The following is a 12,717-nucleotide window of genomic DNA, read 5'->3' as shown; positions in this document are numbered from 1 at the left end:
AATAAAGATTCATTGGCCAGCTAAAGGCAATAGGGATGAGTAATACATGGCACCTGTGCTTGCTGTGATTTATAACATACTGGGGCAAATCAGACAAACAAAGAAATGATTCACCACGACAGAGTGTCAAAAAAAGTATCCACAAAGTGACTTGGGTATTCAAAAGAGGGAGAATTTGTATAGCAATGATGTGGGTTGCTGGGAAGGTGATGGTGGAGGTGGATGACAAAGGAAGAAAGGAATAGAGAAAGATTAGGAGAACAAAGGAAAGAAATGAGAGTTGTGATGTATCTTGAATGTACATCTTGACAGGCCTAGATATGGCCATATGTGAGCTATGAATGTCACAGAGTCAGGAAATTCCTTATTTGCTGTTTCCTACTAACACTGTATATGGAAGTACTTTGTAAAGGCCAAGAAAATCGTGACTGAGTCTGAAATGGACACTGTCCCCTGGGGAAAATAACTTTGTGTCTATAGAGGAAAATCTTGTGTGCCCACCATCCATTTTGTTGCTATTTCCACTTAATTATAGTAATGGTAAATGGGAGTTTTAGATAAAAATATTTGTGAATTTTCAGCTGAGGGATTTCTAGTCCACCTCAACTATCTAAGCTGGTCACAAGGTTCTAAACAGTCTGGTTTTTTTTTTTTTTTTTTTTTTTTTTTTATAATTTTATTTATTTATTTTTTCCCCCAAAGCCCCAGGAGACAGTTGTATGTCATAGCTGCACGTCCTTCTAGTTGCTGTATGTGGGACGCGGCCTCAGCATGGCCAGAGCGTCGGTGCGCGCCCGGGATCTGAACCCAGGCCGCCAGCAGCGGAGCACGCGCACCTAACCGCTAAGCCACGGGGCCGGCCCTAAACAGTCTGGTTTTAAATTTTATCATACTGAGCCTCTTGGGGCGGGCTTCTTGGAGTATGGAAATGTCAATCCCTATAATGGGAGAAATGTGTTGTTCAGAATTACTGTCCTCTGACTGAGGTAGGAACCAAGCTGGAGGCATCAGGAAGGATGGCATTGAATTAAAGAGAGAGCTGGGGCTACTTCCAGGACAGACAGGGCAGGAAAGCAGGGGCAGGTAGAGCGTGAAAGGGGAGAAACATCAATAACATTCTAAAGTGAGACATCAGGAGGGCAAATATCTTAGAGTTTGAAGTTACAATAATTTTGGTTGCAGCATTTATGAACATAAGTCCGACTGTTGAAATCATATGTCAAGTCTCTGCAGAATTTCTGACACACCATATAAGATAACTGGAGAATGCTATCTGTAATAAGAAGGAACCACAGAAAATAAGTGAGTGATCTAAGTTCTCTAAAGACAAGTCAAACCTGGCACTACTTTTGTCAGTGAAAAGTTAATTAGGCATCAGGGTAGGTTTATGGATGGCTTCCCAGCTTATACTTCCTGAGAGGACCCAGGCAGAGAGATGCAGACATCACTGGCCCCCTGCCGTGGTTGTTTTCCTGAGGTCCCTGACAACCCTTAACTCTTTGTATAGCTGCTTCATTCCTTTTCCTACTAGAAGATAAGCAACTAGTGCTTTAGCGTCTTCAAAGTTAAAATCTGTTTCGTCAGTTTTATGGGGATTATAGCATCTCTATCTTCTTTCTCCTGTCCCATATTCCCAAATCCTCTTCTGTCTGCATGCACAGGGACTGGTGCTCAGGGACTTTCTGCATTGTGGTTCCTCTCCTAGATTGGCCTTTGTCTGAGCTAGAAAATTGCTGCAATACTCTCCTAAAAATTTTCTAAGACTCTCCCAGTACCTTCCCCAACCCTCTAACTTACCCTGGAAGATCTTTAAGTTCATGCATCTCTCGTGCCTCCGAGCAACACACATACCAAAGCCTCTTCTACAGCGATCTGTCTGTGTGCGAAGGTGGCATGTTATGCACCTCAGTGGTGTCACTGCTGGAGAACACAGAGCTGGTGTAAGGCCAGAGGGATGCAGGAACTGAGAAGGAACTGGAAGTATCTAGATCTCGGGAAGGGGAACCGGGGTTGGATGAAGAGCTGGTAGTGGGGTATCGGGTTAGTAAATGGAGCTCTTGCCAACTCCACATCCCAGAGAAACGCCGTTGTGAGAATAAAAGGATTCTGGTCTCAACTTCAGCCCTTTCAACCTGGGTAACTTTGAGCAAAGATTTAGCCTCCGTGGCATTGGTTATTCCAGCTTACAAATGGTTCTATTAATGCTGGTCTGGCCTACTTGGCAGCACTGTAGATAGACAGGAGTGTGAAAATGAGCGTGAGTGCTTTAACATATTTTACACAAGCTAGTGTCACTATGATGGGATTCTTAGATATTGTTAGGTGATCTACTCTTATTTTGAACTTCAAACTGAATCTATGTGAAGGCCTCATGGACTACAGCATAGTCAGTGACACTTTATGTGTACTGTGGGCTCAGCTAATCAAACTACAGGTTTAACTTTTTAAAAAACCTCTCCCTACTTCACCTAAGTAGGAAAGGAATATAGCATTTATTGAGCATCTCATTAGGGCCATGTTCTCTCATTTTGTAGCTGATTTATTCCTCACAAAATCCTTGTAAATAGGTATTCCTCCACGTCTCAGGTGAGCAACCACAAGTACAGGGAATTTAAGGCAGTGACTGAACTATATTTTTTACCTGTCTGATTCCAGGGCATCCAGTATTTTCTCTCCTACAGTCGCTTGTATTAATATAAAGCCTCTGATAAGGGTATCAAAAGCCATTGTCTGGCACTAAAACTGACTACAAAATTATTCATTAGAGACTGACCAGCTCCCTCAGAAAATGGGATACAGATTTATGAATGGAAAGGATGTCCTAAGGAAAATGTTGCTAGAATTTTGGATTATGAGGAATGGTAGGGACATAGTGGGCAACTGTAGAGGCTTGAGCCCCTGGTGGGGAGTGGCAGAATGGTGAAAAGGTCAGAAAAGTTGGCAGGGAAGGCAGAAGGAGCATTCTGAAGACTGGCTTCCCCTCCCTTATAAATGTGGTCAAGGCTCAGCCGTGCGTGGACACCTATAGCACATGTGAAGTTTCCTGGGGATCCCTAGATCCTGTCTCTGGAGCCGACTCCTCAGATCTGTGACTTACCTACGAGGAAGCAGAAGAGGGAGAAGACCAACAAGAAGTGTTTGTCCATCCTGACCCAGAAGTCCTTTGTACAGGAAGAAAAGAAGCCAGGGGCTGCAAGCACAGTTCTTAGGCTACAGGGAGGAACTCTTGTTTTTCATGATAGGGCAGGGATTATTCACGCCTAAGAGGAACCAGTCACACAAGATTTCCTCTGGGAGCTCAAGATCATTCTCTCCTCCACCCCACAGCAGAGAGTAATGATAATTAGTAAATGTTGGGGTTTACGTTAAGTTTTGTTTTTTCCGTATAATCTTCATCATAGTAATTATTATTATTATAGTTATGATACTGTCACTTTTATCCCAATTTCATAGAGGAGGAAACTGAGGCTTGGTGAGGTCCAGTATCTCACCCAAGATCACATAGCTAGTAGCTGATAGCACCAGTATACAAAGCAAGACTCTCTAATTCTAGAGGGACACTTTTAACCACCTTGATTCAATGCCTCTTTGAGATTTATTCACACATTCAACAAATATTTACTGAGAGCTTTTGTGTGCCAGGCACAGTTCCATGCATGAGAGCAGAGCAATGAATAACTCAGACAAGCTCCTCACCTTATGGGTGAAAAACAGGAGAGCGAGAGAGATGAAAAGATGTATAATCTATGACCAAGCTGGGCCTTCAAACTAGAACTTCTGACTCTCAGCCCAGAACTCTTTCATCTTACTGGAAATCTGTCCTCCAAGGCTGGGACTGTGTACTTTGTAGGATGTGAAATCCCCCTAGAATTGTCACACAATTTGATCTTTAGCAAATTTGTCTTGTGAATCTGGCTGGTTTTGTCCCTGATTTAGATATCTATCTCTACAAAAGTTAACTCCGTTAAGTTTCACCATGGGTAAATCACCGGAAAGCTATGACCCAGCCTGGCATGCTAAGTGTCCTAAACCTGTCAGGGAGCTGATAATACTTTGGCTGGAGATACTAGGAATCTTCCATACTGAACTGATTCAATGGCACGTTCTTTAGTTGTAGGAACAATATGTTCATTAAAACATATCAAGACTGCCATTTTTAGACATCAGATGAAGATTGGGTGAAATAAGGTCTTAGGTCAAATGCCACAAAATTTACAATGTTCTTTTCTATGACCAATCAGAGTGTGGAGCCCATCTTTGCTTAAGAAGAGGGCTAGAAGCGTTAGACATGAGAAAATTGGTTCCTTTGAAAAGAATTGATTCTGGAATGGAGTGCAAGATTGTGAAGTCTTCGAATCTAGTTTTGTATTCTGCCATATTTCAGGAGAGGATGTTAGAAAGTGGATGGCGTTTTTTCAGGACTTTCCAAAGCCTTATCAAGAAAGCAAATCCCTGAGCCTGTGGTGCTTGGGTTTACCAGGCTATTAGGACTTTTCATTTGTCACCTGTTTCCTCTGCTTTCTCTGTTTAAAGAGAGTGACTCCAGAATCTAGAATCACTCTCTTTAGTGAGTTTCTGACTCTAGAATCATAGCAAAGGAAGCAGACATTCTAGGTTAAACTGCCATGGGTTTGCACAGTTTCTATTCCTCTTCCTTCAAGGTCTCCCTCGGCAGATGCTTTTTAAAAGGCCCATTGAGTTTTGAATCTCTTTTCTACTGGATTATTTCCAGGTAGAATTGTGGAATTTTGCAACTCCACTCAAGCATTGGGATCCTCTGACCTAATCCTCCCCTCCCATAATAACTCATCCATCAATTTTCTCTTGAAAACAATTTCTTTCTTCATTTAGCATGGAGTAGGAGAGGATAGGTATTAGAATCTATTAATAGGAGTAGTGTGGTATAATAAAAAGAGCATTTTCCTGGGAGTCTGGAGAGCTGTGATTGATTACTGTGTAACTCATGGCATCTTTAGCAGGCCACTTATCTGTGATGTTAGATTTTGGCCATTTTCATGGTCCTTTACAACTTTAACATTCTACAGTTCCATGATGTAAATCATGAGGATGGGTACCAAGTTCTGTTATTCTTTTTTTTTAATTTTTTGTTTATTGCAGTAACATTGGTTTATAACATTGTAAAAATTTCAGGTGTACATCATTGTACTTCTATTTCTGCATAGATTACATCATGTTCACCACCAAAATACCAATTACAACCCATCACCACACACATGTACCGAATTATCCCTTTCACCCTCCTCCCTCCCCCCCTCCCCTCTGGTAACCACCAATCCAATCTCTGTCCCTATGTGTTTGTTTATTGTTGTTATTATCTACTACTTAATGAAGGAAATCATACGGTATTTGACCTTCTCCCTCTGACTTATTTCACTTTGTATTATACCCTCAATGTCCATCCATGTTGTCACAAATGGCTGGATTTCATCGTTTCTTATGGATCAAGTTCTGTTATTCTGACCTAGCACTCTGCTTGGCACACGGTGATGTGCTGAACATATGATGGCTGAATGAAGGAGTGAATGAATGAAAGTATAAATCTCACATCATACTACTCTCCAGGATCCTACTATCATGATCCCACATGATATGTAGGCATTGAGGCACAGCATCCAAATTAATGCACTCTCATGCCAAGAAAGCCATCCACCAAGCAAAGATGGCATTTGCCCTGCTCTGAGGAGGAGAAAGCAGAACATTGTGTCCTCATGTTCATGATCTCTCCTGGCTCCAGGGTGGGTGACTGAGATCTTGGTGATACCATGGATGAGCAGTCCTCTTAACTGGTGCTTCTAAATGCGCTCTTTGTTTTGGGGAAATGGACCTTGGCATAGAGTCAGGGATCAGGCTGCTTTGTTCTGGGTTCCCTGGGGCAGCAATGGTTTTCTGGAGTGTCTATAGAGCCTGTAGTGAGAGATAATGATCCTTTAAAAAATGTGGTGGAGAGGTACTTGCTTGTGGGGCTCAGGGAATTCGCCTGGAGTACATATATAGTCCCTCACACTTCCAATTGCTGGTGGGAAGAGAGGTGAAGGAAAGAAGAACAAAACCAACATTTACTGAGTATTTGCTGTGTGCCACACACGAGGCTAGCCACTTCTAGATCATCTCATAGAGCCCTCACAACACCCTGGTGGCGAAGTGTCTAGCAAGGAGCACAGCTGAGGTTCAGGGCTCAGCATCACTGAAATTCAGGCTTCATTCACAATATTGTTGTTAATATGATGCTTCAGATGAAAAGTCACAATGGATGATAAAAAGTATCAAAAAACCCTTTCAGAACCGCTTATGGACTGATTTTATGCATGTAATTATCAGATTTTTGTTAGCACCTTACCTCCATTCCTGAACAAGGTTAATTAATATGGGGCCTAGTGTCCTCTTAATTTCATGGGGTACATGAACTTTGACAGAAAATTTTATATTTTTCATTAACCTGTAACTGACGATAACATTTCCCCTTCCATATTGAATGTTGGCAACAATCTACAAGAGTGTTAGATGAGTCTGAGACTTTGTTACCAACAAAAATAGGTGAAAGGATGAGAATTAGACAGTTTCATCTGCGTCTTTGAACTTGCTAGGACACAAAGGCCACAGTGGTTTTATTTGTGTGGAAACAGTCTTGTGATTGCAAGTGTGAAGCCAGACAAAATGAAAGTGCATCTCACTTCTGTCTGTCCCGAAAATGCATCTCAGGATCCGGAATTTTCCCTAATAAGGAAGCTCAGTTTGAAAAAGTTGGCACATTTCTCAACGTAGCTGCACCATTTTACAAAACGGTTTTCCTGGGGCTTCCGTACATTTTCTTACCAGCTTGCTGAAGGAAGAGAAGCTCCATTTTATTGGACAACTTTAATAAACCATGTTGGAACTTGTGTGTGCACTGCACCAAAGGAAAAATCTATAATCCATTTTCTTTGTCAAATAGAATAGTTGATATTTCTTCTTCTTTTTTTTTTTTGTGAGGAAGACTAGCCCTGAGCTAACATCCATGCCAATCCTCCTCTTTTTGCTGAGGAAGACTGGCCCTGGGCTAACATCCGTGCCCATCTTCCTCCACTTTGTATGGGACGCCGCCACAGCACGGCCTGACAAGCGGTGCATTGGTGCGCGCCCCATCCAAACCTGGGCCGCCAGCAGCAGAGCGTGAGCACTTAACCACTATGCCACAGGGCCGGCCCCTGATATTTCTTTTAAAAATTTGAAGCAGTCATTGAGGAATTGGCGCTTTTGCCACCCACCTTCATTTTACAATTGGATGAAACTAAAGGCATCTTTGATGCAGCCGTTTCCCCTCTTCCTCTTGGGTTTGCTTGCTTTGTGCAGGCTGAGGCCATCGCAGGATTCTTACATCAGGAGTCTCTTCAGGAAACTGTAAAAGTCAACAAGTTTGGCAATGGTAAAAAGGTGATTTTATCATAGAAAACTTTGAAACAAAAGCTTCTTTTCTCTTTTCTCGGATAGAGCTCCTACAATGCTTGATAACCACCTGGTTTTCCAACTTTTGTGAAAAAGGAATCTCCTCACATCCTGGCCACTCACTTATTTCACAACAGACATGCACCGATAGCAAAGACTCTTCAAAGAATCCTAAAAGAAATTCTGTCATCAGCTAAAAAAGCCATCAACTTTATCCAAAGTAGGTTTCTAAATCATCACATTTAAAAAATATTTTTGTGGAGAATAAGAAAGGCTTCTCTATCACATAGAAATTCTCTGGCTTTCAAAAGGACAAGCCTTAGTACCCATTCTGATAAGAGAAGTTTCATTTTTTCTTTAAAGAAAAAGAAAACCTAGCTTTGAAACACTTTAGAAGAGAGGACTTCATTCATGGCCTGGCTTACCTGAAAGATACTTTTAACCATCTGAACGTGATAAATGTTTCAATTCAAGATCCTGAATTTATTGTTAAGGTACTAATAAAAAATCAAAGCTTTCTTGGCTAAATCGCCGATACGCAAGAAGAGGGAAGAGGCCAACATCCTTGCAATTTTTTTTCTTCTTTTTTCTCCCCACTTTATTCAGATATAACTTACATATAGCACTGTGTAACTGTAAGGTGTATAATCTATTGACTTGATACACTTAAATATGGCAATATGATTGCCACCATAGCATTAGCTAACACCTCTACCGTGTCCCATAATTACTATTTCTTTTTTGTGGTGAGAACATTTAAGATCCACTCTCTTAGTGACTTTCAAGTATGTAGTGCAGGATTGTTATCCAGAATCACAACACTGCGCATTAGATTCCCAGAACTTGTTCATCTTCTAACTGGAAGTTTGTGCTCTTTGACCAACATCTCCTCTTTCCCCCTTGAAAATTTTTAAGTGCTGTGGAAAATGTTTTACCAGAATGGGATTGAAATACAAAATTCTTTCTCAATTTATTTGAAAGGAGAAATCTGTGATCATCTGGAAATACTCCAGAAATCTTTTGGAAGTCATTCCTATCTTGATGACATTAAAGTTGAGTCAAGAAATATTTCATAGTTTATAGAGTTTTGATAAAATTAGATTTAAAATGTTATAGGATAGTCAAAGAGGAGTTCTTAAGACAAAACAATTGCTCCTATTGGAGTTTGTTTTTTTTTTACTTCTTTTTATTTGGAAGTTATTTCAAACCTACAGAAAAAGTTGCAAAAATAAAAATAATACAAAGAATACCATTTAGCCTTTACCCAGATTCACACATTAACATTTGATCCTGTTTGCTTTATCATTTGCTTCTATTCTGTCTCTCATTCCCCACTTCTCTCTCTCTGTCACTCCCTTACCCACACTTTCTGAGCACTTTTGGGTAAGTTACATCCATCATAGCTCTAGATCTCTTAAAAATATTTCAGTATTTATTTTCTAAAAATAGAGATATTCTCTCACAAGACCATAGTAACAGTCATCAACACTGTTAAATTTCACATTGATGCAATACTTTTATCCAGTCTATTACTCATATTCTAATTTGTCATTGACCCAATAACGTCCTGTATAACATTTTTTCCCCTCAAGTACAGGAACCAGGCTAGTGTCAGGCATTGCATTTAGTTGTCGTGTCTCTTTAGCTTCTTTTAACCTGGAACATTTCTGCAGCCTTTCTTTGTCTTTCGTGACATTGAGAGAGAGAGAGAGATATATATCTTAAAGAATTATCTTTAAGATATATATATATATTAAAGAATACAGTCCTCCCCTCTTTTTTAAATGGAACATCCTCATCTTGGGCTTGTTTGGCGATTCTTCATGATTAGATTTTGAATAGCAATCCTAGGCTGAAATACTGCATGGGTGATATTGTGTCCTTCTTTGTATCATATCTGGAGGTATGCGACGTCCATCTGTCCCTCATTGATGATTTTAAAATACGTTTAAATTTTATTTTAAAATATTTTTTTATAATAGCTTTATTGAGGTATAATTGACCTCAATAATATAATTGCAGTCCAAAACTGCACTTATTTAAAGTGTACAATTTGATAATATTTGACATGTTCATACCTGTGTAACTGTCACCAAAATCAAGAGAGTGAACATATTCATCAGGTCCAGAAGTTTCCATGTGATCCTTTGTAATTCCTTTTGTAATGCCTCTCTCCCACTTTCACCTCCCCTCCCAGCATCCACAGGCCACCACTAATCTGCTTTATGTTACTATAGGTTAGTTTACATTTTCTACAGTTTTATATAATGAAATCATACAGCAAGTATTTTTTAATGTTTATCTTCTTTCATTCAGTATAACTTTTTGTGATTCATCCACATTGTTGAGTTAATAGTTTATCCTTTTTTATTGCCTAGTGGTATTTATTCTATGGACATACCACAATTTGTTTATCCATTCACCTGTTGATAGACATTTGAATTGATTCCAGATTTTGGCTATTACAAATAAAGCTGCTATGAACATTCATGTATAAGTCTTTCTATGGCCATACACTTTCTTGTCTCTTAAGAAATTATCTAGGAGTGGAATAGCTGGGTCAGACGGTAAATGTAATTTTAGCTTTTTAAGGAAATATCAAACTGTTCTCCAAAGTTGTATGATTTTACATTCCCACCAGTGGTGTATGAGAATTCTAGTCCCTCTACATCCTTGCCAAGCCTCGGTGTGGTCTTTTTAATGTTAGCTTTTCTAATGGGTGAAGTGGTTCTAATCAGCGTTTCCCTAATGACTAATGATGTTGCATATCTTTTCATGTGCTTATTTGCCACCCATATAGCTTCATTAGTGAAATGTCTGTTCAAATCTTTTGCCCATTTTATTCATTTTTCCCTGGATTTATTGAGACATGATTGACATATAACAATGGGTAAGTTTAAGGTGTAAATGTGATGATTTGATATATGTATGTATTGTGACATGATTACCGTGATAATGTTAGTTAATACATCCATCATCTCATGTAGTTACAATTTTTTTGTGTGGTGAGAACTTTTAAGATCTACTGTCTTAGCAACTTTCAAGCACACAATACAGTATTGTTAACTATGGTCATTATGCTGTACATTAGAGCCTCAGAACTTATTCATCTTATAACTGGGAGTTTGTATCTTTTGACCATCTTGACCAATTTCCCTCACCCCTGTCAACCACCAATCTACTCTGTTTCTATGAGTTTGGTTTTTTTTTTTTTTTTTTAGATTCCACATGTAATTAAGATACAATATTTGTCTGGCTCTTTCTGACTTATTTCACTTAACATAATTCCCTCGAGCTTCATCTGTTGTATATTTATACCACATTTTCTTTATCCATTCATCTGTTGATGGACGTTTAGGTTGTTTCCATGCCTTGGCTATTGTAAATAATGCTAAAAATGAACATGGGGTGCAGATACCTCTTCAAGACAATGATTTCATTTTCTTTGGATATATACTCAAAGTGGGATTTCTGGGTCATATTTTTAATCTCTGGAGGATACTCCATACTGTTTTTCATAGTGGCATCACCAACGCACATTCCCACCAACAGTGCATAAGTGTTCCCTTTTCTCCACATCCTCATCAGCACTTTTTATCTCTTCTCTTTTTGATAATAGCCATTCTAACAGGTGTGAGGTGATATCTTGCTGTTTTGTTTTGCATTTCCCTGATGATTAGTGATGATTAGTATCTTTTCATGTGCCTGTTGGCCATTTCGATGTCTTTTTTGGAAAAATGTCTATTATTTAGTTCCTCTGCCTAGTTTTTTAATTAGATTGGGTTTTTTTTTTTGATTGTTGTTTTTATTGAGTTGTATGAGTTCTTTATATATTTTGGATATTAACTCCTTATTCAATATGTGGTTTGCAAATATTTTCTCCCATTCCGTAGATTGTGTTTGCATTTTGATTGTTTCTTTTGCTGTGCAGAAGCTTTTTTAGTTTTATGTGGTCCCACTTGTTTATTTTTGCTCTTATTTCCTGTGCTTTTGGTCTCATATCCAAAAAAATCATTTAGAGACCAATGTCAAGGTTTTTTTCCCCTATTTCCTCCTAGGAGTTTTATAGTTTCAGGTCTTACATTCAAGTCTTTAATCCATTTGAATTAATTTTTGTGCAGGGTGTAAGATAGGGGTCCGGTTTCATCTTTTGCATGTGGATATTCAGTCTTCCCAACACCACTTAACGAAAAGACTATCCTTTCCCCATGGAGTGTTCTTGGCTCCCTTGTCAAATATTAGTTGACTGCTTATGCACGGGCTTATTTCTGGGCTCTGTATTCTGTTCCATTGGTTTTTGTGTCTGTTTTATGCCAGTACTATGCTGTTCTGATTACTATAGCTTTGTAGTATAGTTTGAAATGAGCAGGTGTGATGCACATAGCTTTGTTTTTCTTTCTCAGGATTGTCTTGGGTATTCGAGGTCTTTTGTGGTTCCACAAAAATTTTTGGATTGTTTTTTCTGTTTCCTTAAAATATGACATTGGATTTTTGATAGGGATTGCATTGAATCTATAGATGACTTTAGGTAGTATGGACATTTTGATAATATTAATTCTTTCAATACATGGACGTGCGATATCTTTTCATTTATTTTTGTCTTCTTTAATTTCTTTCATCAATGTCTTACAGATTTCAAAGTACAGACCTTTCACTTCCTTGGTTAAATTTGTTCCTAAGTATTTTATTATTTTTGATACTATTGTAAATGGGATTTTTAATCTGTTAATGTACAGAAATGCAACTGATTTTTGCATGTTGATTTTGAATCCTGAAGCTTTATTTTAAGATTAGTTCTAACAGCTTTTTTTGTGGCATCTTTAGGCTTTTCTCTATATAAGATCACGTCATTTGCAAACAGAGACAATTTTACCTCTTTCTTTCTGATTTGAGTGTCTTTTACTTCTTTTTCTTGCCTGAATGCTCTGGCTAGGAATTCCAGTACTATGTTGAATAGGAGTGGTGAGAGTGGGTACCCTTGTCTTGTTCCTTATTTTAGAGAAAAAGCTTTCAACATTTCACCCTTGAGTATGATGTTAGCTATGGGCTTGTCTTTTATGGCCTTTATTATGTTGGTGTATGTTCTTACTATCCCCAAATTGCTAAGAGTTTTTATCCTGAAAAGATGATGCTTTGATAAAATGCTTTTCTGCATCTATTGAGAGGATCATATAATTTTTATCTTTTATTCTATTAATGTGATGTATCATATTTATTCATTTGCATATGTTGAACCATCCTTGACTTCCCAGGATGAATCTCACTTCATAATGG

The 12,717-nt window shown here is 38.7% G+C and overlaps 1 protein-coding gene across 1 annotated transcript; it reads right to left on the bottom strand.

Annotated features, from left to right (window-relative positions):
- Nucleotides 1-1,148: 1,148 nt before the first annotated feature.
- LOC101398549 (prostate and testis expressed protein 3) lies at nucleotides 1,149-3,146 on the bottom strand. The gene is made up of 3 exons (XM_004438439.3): nucleotides 3,098-3,146; nucleotides 1,794-1,920; nucleotides 1,149-1,269 (listed from the first exon to the last, which is right to left on the bottom strand). Exons 1-3 carry the CDS (start codon nucleotides 3,144-3,146, stop codon nucleotides 1,149-1,151), a joined length of 297 nt encoding a protein of 98 aa, XP_004438496.1.
- Nucleotides 3,147-12,717: the final 9,571 nt, after the last annotated feature.

Source organism: Ceratotherium simum, chromosome 7, assembly GCF_057802395.1.
Source record: "Ceratotherium simum simum isolate JZ-2026a chromosome 7, ASM5780239v1, whole genome shotgun sequence".
Lineage (NCBI taxonomy): Eukaryota > Metazoa > Chordata > Mammalia > Perissodactyla > Rhinocerotidae > Ceratotherium > Ceratotherium simum.
The sequence above is the reverse complement of the archived record's forward strand: the minus strand, read 5'-3'. Positions and strand labels throughout refer to the sequence as shown.